General features: G+C 37.3%; 1 protein-coding gene across 1 annotated transcript in view; it reads left to right on the forward strand.

Moving 5' to 3' along the window:
• Positions 1–17,562, forward strand: part of ITGBL1 (integrin subunit beta like 1) — a 123,747-nt gene extending 106,185 nt beyond the window's left edge. The window contains exons 8-11 of the mRNA XM_059493447.1: positions 278–394; positions 10,204–10,350; positions 15,100–15,213; positions 16,712–17,562. Of these exons, the coding sequence (XP_059349430.1) occupies positions 278–394; positions 10,204–10,350; positions 15,100–15,213; positions 16,712–16,803 (470 nt within the window). The 3' untranslated portion in view covers positions 16,804–17,562. The remainder of the gene's footprint in view (positions 1–277; positions 395–10,203; positions 10,351–15,099; positions 15,214–16,711) is intronic.
• The last annotated feature ends 175 nt before the right edge of the window (positions 17,563–17,737 follow it).

A 17,737-nucleotide genomic window follows, 5' to 3' on the forward strand; every position in this document is an offset into this window, starting at 1 on the left:
CATGCAGTGCTAGTGATTGCTTATTGTTGCCATTTCCACTAAGATTATAACAGAGATATACTTTCCATCTGGTTGCCATGGAGGAGGAATAGTTTTGTTTTGCTATGATTTTGTTTGTTTGTTTGTTTGTTTTTAATTGTGTTTATGAGTTATATTTAATCAATGCAGTGTGACTCGTAGTTTGTCTTTGGGGTCAGGATGCAGCATGAACTTGGGGTTTATTCAATCTATTTTACTTTCCTGAAATCATGACTCTAACAAACATTTATTCTTACAGGGAGATGTGAGTGTGGCCAATGTACTTGTTTCCCTCCAGGAGACAACAGAGTTCATGGCAAAAACTGTGAATGTGATGATCGACAGTGTGAAAATGCAGATGGCGATGTCTGTGGGGGTATGTGTTCGCTTAATATCACATAACATAGCAGAATTTAGCAGCACAACAGAACTAAATCTTAACTGTATATAGCTTTCTGTTCCCCTTGATTTTATAGAACAATATCACTATAGAATAATTACATCATTCATTGATAATAAGGTGGCAGATTTTTGTTAAAAACAAGTACTAGAAGTATTGAACATGTTAGAAAATATTTATTTTAAGACTTTAGGTATGCTAACACATAAATGGAACTGCTGTATTCCATCAGTTCCATCAGACACTTAAACAAAAACCTAAAACATTAGGTAACCTTACATTGTGTTTAGTTGTGATGCTTTATTGAAGGTGTTGTAATAAACCTAAAGGTACTGATGACCAGAAAAACTTTTAAATATTTTGTATTCACTAACAGTGATATGCCTGTTTTCTAAAAAAGTAGCAAAATATGTTATGAAAGAATGTAAAATGCTTGAGAGACAGTGTCATAGTAATTGTAGATGCAGATGGTTTATTTTAGTATTGGCAGTGAAAGCCTTACGTTGTGATATTTCAGTAAAGTATGTTGGTGTTTAGCAGTATTTCAAGGTAGTTTTGGATATGTAAGTGCATGCATACCACATGGTATTTTATAAGCAGCCAAATAATATTTATCATTAATGCTCGCTTTCTAGTTTTTATGTGCTTTGTTTTTTAAAATGACTCTTTGATTCCACATGTTAACAAAGTTGTTGTGTGAACAATGGCACATTGTATTGTATTCCTTATTTCTGTGTAGGAAAAATAATGTATTCCTTCATGTTCCTCATGTACATAAAAAAATTCTGACTATAGGGAATATTTCTTCAAGGTGTCTGCCATGCAGAATATAGACATATATAGAAAATTTTGTTTTGAGTATCTAACTAGCCATAAAAACAGCATTCAGAGTAATTCAATAGTATGAGTGTATAGAAAAAAAAAATTGAAATTTAATTTTGTGTAAAAGACACAAAAAAACCCACTGAAAATCTGTTTCGTATTTGTTAGATGTTAAATAGTTGGGACATAAAATTCATCATCATCCATGCTAAAAATCTCTCTTTTGTTTATATCACTCATATTTTACATTGTTACATCTCCATCTCTTTCTTTTGGGTTTGTCTATGCTTCTGTCTCAGGCTGAACTTCCTGAAATATCTTGCTGAACTGTTTATTCTTTTATCTTTCCTTGTCCTCTTTTCATTGCTATTTTTCTACCACTGTTGCTGCCTAGGCAATCACAGTAAGGACATAAGCCCTTGCTAGTAAATCTGTCTTCAGAGCATTATAAGCTGGACTGTGTGGGGTCTGACAGTGAGCACTGAGTGCCTGTAAGCACAAAGAAGGAAGAGCAGTGTTTTCAGGTTAAATGCATGCTGAACTGAGAAATGTGAGTGACAACCAAAATTATTTGAATAAGAATTGTTACTGGCCTTCTACAGCCAGCAGAGACTGATTAATAGCTTGCTTTCCAGACCAGCTGTCCATGCAACGATAGGAAGACATGAGGTGAAAGCTATGATAAATTAGGGTACAACTGAATGAGATCCCATGGCCATGTTTCTGCATGATGGTAGTGAGTCATTCGCTTAAAAATTCAGCTGTCCATCAATGCAGTACCAAGAATAGAGACTTAATGTCTCCACAAAGACAGAGGTTGCAGGAGGACTCAGCATAGATTTCACAGCACTCTGCTATTAGAAATTGATTCATATAATTATGGAATCACAGAACAGTTTGGGTTGAAGGGGACCTTTAAAGATCAGCTACTCCAACCACCCCTGACATGGGCAGGGAACCTTTCACTAAGATCCAGCTGCTCAGAGCTCCATCCAATCTAGCCTTGAGCATTTTCAGGGGTGGGGAATCCACAGCTCTTGGAAACCTGTTGCAAGTCTCCAAACCCTAATATTAAAAAACCTCTTCCTGATGTGTCAGCTAAACCCATTTCCTTTCATTTAAAACCATTACCCCTTGTTCTGTCACTACAGACCGTGGTAAAAAAAAAAATCTCTCTTGGTCTTTCTTACACTCCTCCTTTATAGCATTGAGGGGTCGCAGTAAGGTCTCCCCAGAGCCTTCTCTTCTCCAGGCTAAACAATCTCAATGCTCTCAGCCATAATAGGGGTGCTCCACCCTCTGATCATTTTTAGGGATAGTCTCTGGACCTGCTCCAACAGATCCATATCTTTCTTGTACTAGAGACCACAGAGCTCCAGGTGGGGTCTCAGCAGAGTGGAGTGGAGAGGGAGACTCACCTTCCTTGACCTGCTTTCCAGGTCTTTCTTCATGTTCCTTTTTCTGTGCCTCTGTACATAGATTTAATGTGCTAAGACAGGAGAAGGTGTCTCATGCAGCCTTTTTGAGATAGGTATATTCTACCTAATGGCCCTTGCCATACTGTTCAGGTTTTTTGATTATTTAATATTTTCAGTGTTCCACAAAAGTATTTAACATCACATTTCCTTTGGCTTTACTTGGTTCTTTGAGTCCTTCATGGGCAAGTTAAATGATTTTGGAGTGCACACATGACCAAAGAATCACATGTTTGCCAGCAGAAGTCTTTGGCAACTCTGTGTTGCTTTTTTACACCAGGCTTGATATTTACTCATCCTGTAACCTGGTGAGACATACTTCTCTCATCCCTCTGAGAAGTTAATTCCATTCACTTCAATTTGTTCTCTGGATGATTATTGGCCTAGCTGTGAGTTCTTGTCACAGCCAAGTAGCAGCCATTAAAGGAACAAAACAAAACATTTGGGGTCCTCTGCATACCGCAAGTTCCTGTAGAATTGTGCTGTTCAAAAACTCTGCAAGGAAACTAAACCAAACAAAACCAGTTGGTTGAAACTAGGATCACTAGCGAAGGCTTAAACTTGTAACAGGTAACTTGTGTAACAAGATAGGTATAGGTAACAAGACTCTTACCTATGGATGTATCCATTGTGTATTATATCACAATCAATCTATCATTCTGTGCTTCAAATAGTGAAGATAAGAACATCACCAATAAGAACATTAGCTTTGATAAGGCCTTTTAATGTTTATTTATAAATGTTTGCACTGTCTTTAACAATAAAAAACAACTAAGACTGGTCATTCCAGTAAACCTGTTCTTTGTCACTCATGACAGTGGAATACTTTAAGTCTGATCTCTTTTTTTCAAGTGAGCAATTCCATTGTGATGACTTTTTTGGCCAGAGCACATAAAAATACAATCATCACCAAACTGCAATCCTAACACTGTAGGGAATCTAGTTGTGTCATGCCACATCAAAGAGTAAATGCAGATTATCTTTTCTTTGTTAATACCAATGCCTTTAGTTATCATTACTTTGAAATTCTGGTTGTACTAAAAGGACTTCCAGAAGCTGGAGGAGTTGACTTGTTCTTGGAGCAAATGCTGAGGTAATTTTTATTTCACTCCTTACAGAGATTTGCCTTCACACCTCTCTCTTCTCAAAGTGTAAGAAAACAGCTCAGCAAAAACTCTGCTTGAGATTTTATGGGAGGAGAATTTAGTGGGTTTTTTTAAATTACTTTTAGGAAATCCACTAGTAAATTAATTTTCCCCACTCAGACACATCTTTTGTTGATTTCATCCTCTTGCATTCTCATGCCAAAATACAAGCATCAAAGTGTCTGCATATAGCAGTTTGGTAAGGATTCCTTGTGTGCAACACAGAACATGGATAAGAGATGCCACCCATCAAGTTTTCAGTAGGACTTTTTATTTCTTCTCAACCAACAATAAAAAACTGGTCTTTGAATACATCTATTATATATTCAGGACCCAAAAGTTAGGGTGATCCTTTTGACTCACAATTTTTCTTACTTTTATCTCTGTAAACTTGAGGCATGTCGGGTACCTGTTGTCTGTGCTTCCTGATTTTTGACATTCTTAGTTCTTGACATTCTTAGTTTGTGACATGCTGTTATTGTTGAGGTTATGAGGAAAAGAATGACACAAGTTTTTTTCTGTGTCTGCATTGACATCTCTTGTTGTTGAGCACACACACTTCTGGCAAGTCATCATGACATATTGTTGTTCTGTGAGAGTGCAGACTTTCTGTTTTTGACAAAATAATACATTCCTTAGTTTACTCCTGTGACTGTGTTGTTGGTTATCAATGCAGGTCATTTGATCTCATTCTGGGGTTTCTTCTGGAACCTACTTACACATTTTCATCCATGCATCATTTGCACCAGTATTAATATTTCCAATGTTATTCTCAATGAATTGTCAGTGAACAAGGGAAAATCTGGAGTTTATAAGGCATACATCTACCTTAAGCCACAATTCCCAGCTTTCCAATGATTTGAACTTTTAAATCTGAGCCAGAAACTTCCATATCACATTCTTATAGCAATGGGTTCTAGGATTGCACAGTCATCACCAGGATGTACAATGCTAAAGCTCCCTCTCAAAGTCTGGTATAAGTTGCCCCTAATTGCCATGTTCCTTTGAATATAAAATTTTCATTACTATCCAGCCAGGCTAAATAATTGGATTCAGAGGAAGGTCTGCCTTTTTTCCTTTTTTATTGAATACAAAATATATGACAGGAAATGTAAAATCTTTCTTTTGCATGAAAATTCTAGGTCCATGCTGCAGAAATCATGAATGACATTTATTTTTGTGATCTGTTCAGTGGAGCAGAAGCATGATATTTTCAGATATCATGTTCTTATGAGGACCAGTAAGACCATAACCATAGAAATGAGAGAGCTATGATTAATTATATGGTTGATTAAGCAAAGCTAAGTATGGTACAGTTGCTGTCAGACAATTTCCTCATTTCTTGCAATAATGTTGATCCACAGAAACAGAAGTACATAAGACATTTGTAGAAATCTCTAATATATGTAAAAAACAAATTAAGAAAAAAAAATAATACCTGTCACTCTCCCAAACGAAGACAGGTTTGGCACTGACTGGTCTGAGAATTTAGAAATATGACTCCTGAGTCTACCATGGCTTCTCTGACTATACAGCACATAATTTCAAAGTCTTCAGCCACCTAAATTAAAGCGTTTTTTATCACCTGTGATTCCAAAGACAGCCCTTGCCTGACCCCAGCTTGGCTCCACAAGGACACAGCAGTGCCTGTCTGGCTGCTGCCATCATGAGGATGTCCTTGATGCCTCAGGGCATGTCCAATGCCACAGGGCATCTGAATTGAACCTCTGATTTCTCTGAGGTTCTTACTGTGTTAAAATAAAAGTTTATATCCTGTCCAACAGCTCTTTCATCTGTTCTGTCAAAGAGTCTTTAGACCAGGGACCATATTCTTTTGATAGAGGGAACTGAAGAACATATAATCGTAGCAGAATCCAGTACTATATATGGATAGTGAATGTACTAGATAGATATACTATATATATATATATATATATATATATATATATATATGTATGAATCGAGAAATTTTATTATGGTATTTGTTATTGAAAAGTGCAATTTATTCTCCTGGTGCAAAAAACCCCAAAACCAAAACCAAAAATTACAGAAAACCCAACCAACGGTTCATATGCGTTTACTAGGTAAAACTGATGCAAACAAAGGTGAAAATTGTGGTATTAAATAGTGGAGAACTCATATTTTAACTGGAATAAAACTGATGTGAATCAGGGTTTTATTCTGACAATTCTAAGAGGAGAGTTAATGGTTTAGTGCCTCTGTCCTTGTGTTTAATCCTAGCTCTGAGGCACATCCAGGGGCAGAAACAGATAAATTTGAAACAACCAGTAGGTATTAGATTCAAGAGTGATGATTGCAGCTAGTACAGGTATTAATGGCATTGCATAGTCTGTGTTAAATTAAATTAATTTTAATTTTTTCTAATTTTTTAAATGCACTACAGATTTATGTCCTGGTCACCCAGACATTTGTGTGGGTGTATGAAAAGTCAACACTACATAGACGCACAGAGAACTAAGTTTGTTTAGCTTTTCAGATAGCATAAAATATTATTCAGGTTTGCAAAAAGCATTTTAATTTAATTTTTCTCCTCAAATGAGCAATAAAGAAATTGCTAGTACATTAACATTCAAGCTGATTAGTAGATATTAATTTTGTGAATCCAAAAGGGGCTTTTCTGTTGAACTTCTTTTATTAGGCTTTAAATAGCCATTACACTATTTCCATGCTTCCCCTGTGTTGAATTCTGTGCACTTTGTGCAGCAAGAGTCTGTCTCTGAGCAGGCCATGTTCTCAGAATTCCTAAGAAATTTAGCCCATGCCAGCACAACTTGAAAGTTTGTTCCAATAGTCATCACCCTTGTTTGAAATGCTGGTTCATTTCTTACATGGTTTTGTCTGTGTCAGGTTTTCTCTCTTGCTTTGTCTTTCTCTGGGATTTGAGAATACTTGTTCTAATACCCTCTGAATTCCTCAGAACTTTTTATTACCCTTCCAAGTTTTGCCAAAATCTCTTCAAACATGGATATCACAGAGTTGCAGGACTTTAACACCATCTCATCCGTGCTCTTATTTTGCTCCTCCCCACTTTTCTCCACGTAGGTAGATGTGAGAATGACATTGGCCCTTTTTGCTGCAGTGCTTCACTTGAAGGTGCTGCTGGGCTGCCTGACTGTTGTGTCACTCAAACTGGAGCCACAGTCCACCTTCATTAAACTTAGACAAGACTAGCTGACCTACTTTGAAAATGTAATGGAAGTCAGTATTTTAATTCACATCTATATTAAGTTTCTCCAGCTGTAACAGCTGTTACAACTGTTCTGGTCTTCTGGTATTCAATACAAAACAAAAAATAAAAATCAGTGTTCAAAGAACATTTTTAGCAGCTTGTTTAGCATATTTGGGCAGGGTAATGAAGCCTGCTCACCTTGAAATATTTCTTGCAGATATATGTGGTTTAATATTCTCTTCTGTTAATAATATAATGGAAAGTTCTGTGATTTAGAAGAAAAAATAGAAATTGAAATCCTGTTCCTATTTAAATACAACAAGAAATATTTGTTTCATTTTCTGGGTGTCCTATATCAGGTATCCTGTGTAATGCTGCAATTTTTCATATTTTTATTACACTTCTAAAACTTTTTATTTTTCATTTATTTAAAATACATTAGAAACATTACTTGTATTAGTCTGAGAAACTTCTGTTCCTGAGATGCCAAATTTTTCTTGGGTCTGGCCTCAGTTTGCCCTTCAGGAACATCCTCTGTTTGTAATAGTTAGTCTGTATATAAGAACCAGTTTTCTCTGTAATGATTGCTTCCCTTTTTCATTGTGCTCCCCTGTAGTGGTGCCTTTTGCATTATAAAATGATTTTGCAGGTTTTTGGGGAACACTGACAACAGCTGCATGAGTGAGTAATCCTAAACCAGAATTTCCTACAACAACACAATTTCAGTTCCAGGCCTGGCAAGAAAAAATTCATCATGGTGCCCAGTTTGGTTCAGGCTGATTTGGGTTATAATGAACCCCTGCTAGTAATCTGCCACATCTTGCTTTTTTGGTGAATTCATATTTCACATTTAAATATTGTGGTTATTTGAGTTATAATTCTAAGGAAAAGGACAGAGTATTTGGCACCATCTTTTTTGTCTCCTCTGCCTCTCGCATGTAATAGTCTTTATTTTTTGAGATAAATTTTTAAAACATTGTTGATTATTTAAAGTTCATTAACATAGCTTTTTATGAATAAGCATTTAAAATGCAGTTTGTTTGTGATTTTAACCGTTTTCTGTTAGATCTGAAATATTGATAGACCAGCACTTCTCAATATACATGCTTAATCTGTATAGTTAGAGGTAAAGAAAAATCTCTAATTGAAGAACTCCAGCCAAAATGAATTGCTTAACATGATAAAATGTTGATTTAACTATTCAGATTACCTTTTTCTTCTGTGATTTGTGAGGAGGATATTCACAACTAGACCATGTAAAGCAGTTGTTCTCAGGCTACCACACTCACATGAGATAGCTTAGATGTAACAGCAAGCAGTGGGCTGAACACTTGTACACTTGCCACCTCAGTGGATGAGGCATCCAGAAAGCTGCAGCTGCCCAAGCTGGTGCCAACTAGGAACAAATATTATTTTTTTAATTGATTATTTGATACAAAAGAATAATTTATGTTTTGAAGATTTATATGGCTTAAAGGAAGAGAGAAATTTCCTTTACAGAAAAGTGCCGGTCAAATTTTATGTGGTAAACTGCAAGCTCTGTTTGCTGCAAATTTATAGATTATTCATTACCTTTTTATTTGACTTGTGTAAAGGATTTACAGATATGATCAGTCTCTTCATTAAGTAACACGTAATGACTGAGAGAAAAATGCCTTAAAATTATTTTCTCAGTGAAATTGCCATGGATTTCTTACTATTCACTGCTAAAAGAGTAGAGGGGTTTGTATCTTCAGAAATAATTTTCCAGCAGTGGCATCCACTGGAATATTTTGCTCTTAATAAGCTAAACTAATCTGAGTTCTAATCTCTATGTTATTAATTAAAAATAAATAAAATCGATAAAAATACTCTGACAGAAGCTTTAGTTTAGTTAGTTCATGTAGATAATTGCATGACCCCTGTCTGGAAGGGGCATATAGGAAAGTACATATGCTTGTTTTCTACCTCTTGTATTTTGGGTTGTCACATAGTTGTTCTTGTTCCCCATTCTGACACAAAAGTTCAAGTAGCATCAATCTTTTATCATTGCTAGTTATCAATTTTAAAAAGTGGGTAGAAATACTATCATAATAAGACTGTCATCGTTAACTGAGCCTTTAATATGATAAATACGATCAAAATATAATAGACATCAATAATGTAATATGATAAAAAACATCTCAAAAATCAACACTTTTTTGGGATACAAAAATTAATTTGAATATTTAGATGCTGAAAAGGACAACTCCAAGACTTTGGACCTCCCAGTGTTTTTGTAATGGAAAGTTTTAAGGTATTTGACTATCAGTAAACTTGAATGAATTTCACTTTCAGCAAACTACCAGGTTTGTCTCTCCTCTGGCCTTTTACCAGTGTTGCCTCTCAGTTTACAAAATCAAATGGCACAGGAGGCTCATGAGAAATCCACTAATCAGGAAAACTAAATAGCTGGTTTGCTTCCCTGCATCTTACAGCTCCTTGCTTTCCCAGATACTCCTACAGCTTGTTCCCTTCTTCCCAGTCCATGCTCCCAAATTATCTCAGTCCCTTCATTTCTCCTCCCTTGCCCTACATAGAAGATAGGATAGGGCAAAAGTCACTGGTATGTGTTTGCTTCCCTGGTAACTAATTAGCTAAGGAATTTTTGTCTCTAATGCAGAAATATTATTCAAAGCTGAAAAATGTGATTCTGGCAGGGAGACATTTCTTCTTTTATTTCAATTTACCATTCCTATATTCTTCTCTATATATGTTGGCACTTTTCCCTTCTTCCTGGCAAAATTTTCTACTTAGCTTATTATTCAACACATTTTGAATTTTTTATTAACCGTTTTGTAAATAATTGTTTTAAAATTCTATTTTATCTTTCCCCTCCCTTCTTTAAAGCGTGAGTTATGGCTTCTAATGTCTATTTCTCACTCACGTTCTAGGGTTTCCTTGACCTATCCCTCACTTGTTTTCTGCACATCATTAGGGCACCTTTTTTAACAGAAGAAGGAGAGAACTGGGGAAGTCCATCCTGCTGGAAAGGGGTACTGGATGCTGGGTGCTGTCCACCTATCAGTCTTTCTATCCCATAGCACACACTTCATACTGAAGAGGTCTGAAGCTGCAACCACAGTGACAGATTTCTGCTTGTCTTGCTCATAACCAACCTTGCTGTCGTTACAGGCCATGGTATCTGCTCATGTGGCCGATGCATTTGCCAGGATGGGTGGTTTGGAAAGTTGTGCCAGCACTCAAGGAAGTGCAACATGACGGAGGAGGAGAGCAGAAGTCTCTGCGAGTCGGCGGATGGCATACTGTGCTCCGGGAAGGGTAAGATCTGCCAGCTGAGCTACCCTGTGTCAGTGCCTGACAGAGGAAAATAATCACGCTCTGGAAGACTAATGTGCATGGCAGGGGGTTGTTGTTCAGTAACCCTCTCTTTCAAAGGCACTCATTATTAAAAGGTTGTTAAAGGATGCTCTGTAATGCACTTGCATCCATTTTGTCAGTCACCCACCCCAGCCGTACGCCTTCAGCAGCTTTGCTCTCCTATGCAATTTGTTTGTGGCATATAATTTCCTGTATGTGTTTAGCTGATGGTCTGTGGGGAGCGGCTGCACAATATAAACTAACTGTTAGTGCTCCTTCCACTCTGGGGAAAAAGGGCACCACCCACAGTTACACTGTGGTGAAGAAGATGGCAAATGTAGTATATTGGACAACAGTAAGTGGAGGAAAGTGTTTAAAAGCAATTTGGTACCCTTAATCCCTCTGCTCCCCAAAACAGCTGCAAAGGAAAAGTAGATGTCTGCAACCCCCACAAATGAATCCTACAAATTTTCTCGTTTACTAATTTCCATTCATCTGGTTGCATCAGCTTCAGTTCAGCTCTAAAAAAATTGCCACAGGGAAGAATAAAAGTTAGAAAATCTTGATAATTATCTGAAATTATTCTCTGAGGTTCTTACCTTGCAGTCTTTCAGGCTAGGAAATTGCATTAATGGAAAGAGGGCTTTTTAGCTCCCCCGTAGTGCAAATTGCCTATTTTTGTATATAATATGTCTGAAGGAGAATAGACAAAAAAAGACTGGTTGGAGGCTAGAATGCATTCAATCCAGACTCTGTGTGTCATTTCCTATATTTGTACATCCCTTGCATAGACAGGAAAGAAATCTGCCAGCTGGAAAAACCGGTTAGGAACCCTCTACAACAGGCAGATTTCCAGTTTTCCCTTTGGTAACTTTTATTTCAGTGCAGAGGAAATTTAAATGGGGTTTCCAGCCCAGGCTTCATCTATTGGTTTTTTTTTCATTATCACTTAGCAGAATTCTCCCTGTTGCACCATTTAATTTTTTGGGGGGCTTTTTCCCCCTCAGTTGATGCAGTGTCATAAAAAATGAGAAAGTTGCACTGTTTCTCTTTTTTTTTTCCCAGATGGGACTATCTTTAAATTATTATATGTATAAGAGTGAGAGGTACAGAAATGAGAAACTGAAATGACTGTTTTACTGCAGAAGTTGGCCTTTTTTCTCTTAATGTGTGCCTCACAGAGATTTTTTTATATAAACCAGGAAGGTGAAGGAATATGCTTGGTACCAATAAAATGCACTATGTATATTTCTGTACAAGTATAAACATGAAAAATGATGTTGATTTTTAAAATATTCATATTATATGCTATATTTTTCTAAGGATGGCTAAGAGCTATTTATTCCAGCCTGTGGGTCTTACTGTGAAAACAATTACCTTTGAACATGTGTTGCAAGGGTACCATTTACTTTGAAGCTTTGGGAGTAGATAATCCATTAGGAATTTACAGATATCAAGAATTTTTTACCTCTGTTGGCTATGCTGCTGGGGCGTGACTTGGGATTGGGTAACTTTTATAATCTATAGCAGCCTGAAAGGTGCTCTAGTGTTGTCCTTTCCAAACTGACCCATTCTGTGAATCTGTGACCCTAAATCCATTCACAGAAAGAGTGGTGAGATTTTTTTATTTTTTTTCCTTTGGGAGATATAATTTATTTGGCCCCTGAGCACACATTAGAGAAATCACCTCCATAAGACATCTACAGCAGTGTGTGGCCAGTAAACATCCAAGAAGGCTACTATCTCCTGCCTCTTCTCTAAGCAGGATGGGAATCACAGGCAAAGACATTCTAATTAAAAATTATATACATTATATTATAACAAATTTTGCTGCTATGCTATTTTTTTCCTTTTTTTCCCTTTTTTTCCCCCAAATCTATTCTTGATGCTGAGATATGTATCTGGAAATCATGTCTTACTGGATAATTATAATTTAAAACACATTCATAGATAGTGAAGAACTATCTAGGAACAAAAATGGCAAATTTTTCTTTCAGATTCATTACAGTGAAAAAAAAATATTACTGGTAAAATAAAAGGGAATTTCAAACCTGTGCACTGATGGTGGTTTTTCCATTTTTTTTGGAAACCTAGCCATGATATGCAAGTGCTACAATGGACTGAGGATAGCATGAGTTTCTGTATATAGGTTTTGATAGGCTGTGAAGAGTCCTGGTTTTCAGCAGATAACTGCTGAACACTATCAGAAAATTGCACTCTGCTAATGTAAGCAAAGTTGGGCATCCACATTCCTAGGCTGTTTTCTGAATCTTGGCTCGCTGACTGTGCCACCTGTAGCAAAAGCTCTTCCCAAGGCAAACAGCAACACCCACCACGCTGCTGCCTCCCTGGCAGTAAAGACAGGGCTGTGCATGGTGACTGTAATGGTGCAGGATGTGGGCAAGGTAATGAGCCAAATCCCATCCCAGAGGAGCTGGCTGGGATCCCAGGAAACACCCTGCAACTCATTAGACTCAATTAAACTGAGGAGCCTCCCAGAGCAGCGTGCCCTGCTCAGGGAGAGGACTCGATACATTTGTTTCCCTAACAGATTTTGCATTTTGGAGCCTTATCTTCCTTGCTTGACTTGGTGTTAAATTTGCTGCATCTTCTGCAAAACAGTTTTAAACATCATGGGCATCCCTCAGTATCAGGATCAGTTCTTGCTGATGCAGAATCACTTCAGGCTTCTTACAGAGTAATACTCTTAATAACTGCTGTAATTTCACTAAAATCCTCATACTATTCCTCATTATTTTCAGATGTACCTTGCAGTTTGTATAATCAGAGGTATTTGGTTTAAATTGCCCTCAAGTATATCTTAGTGTACCTCTTCTAGAGCAACCCTATGATATATCTGCCATCCTCCACTGCCTCCTTATACAACAGCATCTTTGATCCTTGTAGGGAATGTCAGTATTTTCTATGCCAGTGGCCCTGTAAGCAGTACTCAGAACCCACAGAAAAAGTAGATACTTAATCAAATACTTCCATCCTCAAATGTTCTAATCACTATCTCTTCCTGAATATATTTACATGTTCCATATGTTACAAGTTAAAGCGTTTCCCTAAAATTAGGCAATGAGTTAATTTTTGTGAATTTGAAATAAGCATTAAATTACATATTTAATTACAAATCAGATACTCTGCTGAGGCTGTTCTGAAGTTTTCAAGAATTAAGCTTCAGTATTTATGGGAAAAGGAATGGAAAATTTGTTGCTCTCAACAGATGCAACTTTTTTTTCTTTACATGCATTCGGATTATTACTATGGATTTTATTCAGAGGTCACTGAAAGAAGTGGGAAGATGAAAAAGCATGATTTTATAGGCTTTGGCTCAGACCCTGTTGAGTAACCCATGAATCCTTTTTAGGCTATATTCTGACATAACCAAGCTATATTTTTTCTGTAATAATGCGTTAAACACATTGGTGATTTTTTAATGGAATGTTTCTGGAAATATTGCAGGAGGCTAGGATTTTCAAGTGAATTTAACTCATTTATAAGCATCTTCTGTAAAAGGTCAACAGCTTCTTTTGTGAGACTTTTTTTTAACTCAGCCCCTCACAGCTGAAAATTTTGCACATATTCTTTGCTATAATTTATCTGTGTTTTTTACGATTTTTTTAACATTGATTTTTGCTGTTACCCCTTCGTAGGGCTAGATCCACAAAAGGATTTTTGATTAGCAGTTAGTAAGATCCCAGCTTCAGTGTTTAAATATCTGAAATCTGCACAGGGCCAGGCTGCTGAAGATGAGATCTGTAAAAGCCAGGTCTCTTCAGCCAAATGCTGGAATCATTCAGGAGGAATTACCATCTCCTTGTGGCATTTCTAGTTGCAGAAAAGCCTCTTTCACACACTTCTCAGGCTTCCGGACACATGATTGTCCAGGGGCACCTGTCACTTTCCACATTTCAGAGCCACAAACCTGCTCCTAAGGGTAAGGACATCTCAGAGTCTTCTCTTCATGGGAGGTTCCTGGTGCTCTGTGGGTTATGGCATCACCTGAATTTGACCCCACAGTCCCTGCTTTGCCTGTGAAGGTGTGGCCTGACATCCTTGATGGGAAGAACAGCTTGTCCCAACAAGGGGTGTTAGGGCACACTGCAGGAACGAGGCAATTGCTGAGCTGCCATTACGTGCACAAACTCTTTCTGACCTGAGCAAATGTTCAGTAAGTCCATGGAGGTGGAGAAGTTTCATTCATGGTGGTGAGGATTTTGGGGGTCTGTAGATGTTAGTCTTGGGCACTGCTGGTCTTTGTGAGCTCATCCCTAAAAGCTTTCGATGAGGAAGACTATTTTTTTCCTGGGTGTGATTTTACTGCCTTCAGTAACAATGGCTTGGGACAATTTGAACTTTGCTAGTACAAAAAAAGTAAAATAGAAGTTACTGGGGAGAGAAGCTCTGATTGTAGGTCTCTAAAACCAAAAGAAAACTTCAAAATGTGAGTCCTGATTAATTTAAATAGCAGGATCAAAGCTCTTAGTAGTAACATCCCATCATACTCCAACTCATGCCAAAAGAATCCTTTCATTCAAAAGCCTTTTAGCTTGATTATTTTCTTTTATGCAACAGCCTCTTAGGCAGCAATTTTGTGCACATGCACATGTGCGTATGTGTGCATATGTGTGACTTGGGTTGTTATTTTCTAGTCTGAATGTGCCAGTACTCTTTGACTGTGAGTAATAATTTTTGTGGTTTCAGGCTCCTGCCACTGTGGAAAGTGCATCTGTTCACCCCAGGAATGGTACATTTCGGGTGATTTCTGTGAATGCGATGACCGAGACTGTGACAAACACGATGGTCTCATTTGCACAGGTGCAGTACAGGCTAACACTTAATTGCTTCACGAAACAAACTGAGTTGATGGGAATTATGTTAGACAAAGCCCAGCTTCTCCTTTCCCCACTGATGGAGGAAGCACATTTGCTGGTTATTCAAACCTGCTGAAATTGTTTCTTCATGCAGTGCAATAATCAACCTAAGGTTTCAAAACAACAGTTAAAAGCCTGAGTATGAATTTAAATAAGTAAGCCAGCTATGGAATCTATCAACAATTCTCTCTGCAAACTAGACTACAAGTTACTGGGTTTTGGCAAGGAACACAGTGACATTATTATGATTTCCTCAGCCTTTGTTCTTTTACTGGACATTCCATGTGTGTAATGCATTTAAGTCACAGACAAAATTCACTGGTGGGTTAGTAAAATAGATTTTTACAGGTTAGGGGCATAGCTGTGTGGGTTAAGAGAGCTTCCTAGCAATCAGACAATTGTCGGTGGGAGGCTGGAAGAGCTGATAGCTTTTCTTGTGATGTGATGGTAAATGATTCAAGCAGCTTCACCTTAACATTGTCTGAATATGCAGGTGGCAGATGTCGATGGAAATGGGCAGGCTGCCAACAAACCCTTGTGACAAGTGTAGTGACAAGAAGCAGCATGGGAATTGCTAAATTAACTCACTGGCTGCTTCCTGTTACAAACCTTAATTTTAGAAAATCTTTGCTGAGCAATTATTAGATGTGGAAGAACTCTGCAAGCCAATTAGAGTGAGAGTGGGAAGGCTGACACTAGTAAAGTGTGTCTTCCAGCTAGCCCCATTAGGAAGGGTCATTTTCTGGAGACAACTAGCCAGTATAACAAGAACAGGAGCCTTATCTGCAGCTCTAATGCCTAATCATGGATCTTCATAAAGTCAGAAGGAAGAGGAGTTTACGTAGATACAAAGGTTATAGAGGTCTCAAACTCAGCATCCAAGGGTCATAAAAGTATTTAAATAAAATTAATAGGTGGGTCTCAGCTGTTCCACTGCTGCAAAATAGGGCCAGGACATTTTACACTTAATACAGAGTTTGAGATAGGATTTATTTGTATAGCACTTCTAGATTTTAGGTTTAAAGTTTTTCATGCTCAAAGCCATGGTTTAATTGCTATTCTGTTGATAGGTTTTAATGGCTTTTTCTTTATGAATTATAGTTAATCTTGTTTTTCTTTGTACCTGGAGGCACAGTGTGAACACTTGGCCTCACCAGCTGGGTACAAACAGTGGTGTACAAAATTACACTTCACCATACACAATTTCAATATTTGCAATACTGCTGATGGAATTATTGAGAACATGCTATTAATGCCATGTAAGTATAGGTGTGGGGTGGCTTCTTAATGCAATGGTACAGTAATTGCTTCCTTCCAAAGGAAAAAGGGGACAATAAAGGAACAATGCATCTATTTTAGCATAGCTTTTTACTTCCCATAAAACACATTTTAATGTAGTACATTTCAATTATTCTAATTGTCCTTTATTCATTCTATTCTAGGTAACGGTGTTTGTAGCTGTGGAAACTGTGAGTGCTGGGAAGGATGGAATGGAAATGCTTGTGAAATCTGGCTGGGGAGAGAATACCCGTAATGGAGGATGTCAAAGATTGTGGAGGGTTTTTTTGTTTGTTTTTCCTTAGGCTGCTAGGACATTTAATTTCAGAAGTATCTGGGTGTGGGTATGCATGAACGCACACATACATGGTTGTAAATACCTTGAACACATTTGAGGATCTGCTCCTTAAAGAAATGCATCAGAAAACTAAGCAAGGGAGCACGACAGCCCAAGCTTTAGAGGGTGAAGTCATAAAATACTGGCCCTATGGAACTTCTCCAGAGATTTTTTTGTAAATTCAGTGGAACTGATATTATACCTGTAATGACTATTTCTTTGAGCAACCTGAGGCAAAGGTATAAGAAGACCCTTTTTTTAACATTATTTACTTGGTTGTCACGTCTCCATGTCAGTATGCACAATTCACCTGTAGAAGAGTAGCACTGGTGGAATATTGTCAAATAATTAGTTTGATTTGTTTTATGGTATTTGAAAAATACATTATTTGGCCCTTTTCTTTTCTTTCCAACAGTCCTGATTATACACCAACTCATAAATTGAGAGAAAATAGTATAGATATAATATTAATGATTTTTTTATTTGGTCAGTTATGTAACTGAGGTCCAGTTACGTGACAGACCCAAAATGTTTGAATGGGAACTTTTCCACAGGAGAACTTTTAGTTTCTGTGGTTGAGATGTACGAAAGTTGGTTATCTAATCTACATATTGCAATACTTTAAAATACATAACCTATAGAAACATATGGAGTGAAACTAATAAAGATATAAAAGTATTATTGCCTATTCTGCATATATATTCTGCAACTCACATGTACTTTTCTTGTACTGTTCTACATATCTACAGCTGCCTCCTACATGTAAAGCAAATGAAATTTTTTTATATTAGTAACTTTAAGGAGTTTACTCTTAGAAATCACTGTTCAGGACAGATTGCCCTTTCACACATGG

Source organism: Ammospiza nelsoni, chromosome 2 (genome assembly GCF_027579445.1).
Source record: "Ammospiza nelsoni isolate bAmmNel1 chromosome 2, bAmmNel1.pri, whole genome shotgun sequence".
Classification (NCBI taxonomy): Eukaryota; Metazoa; Chordata; class Aves; order Passeriformes; family Passerellidae; genus Ammospiza; species Ammospiza nelsoni.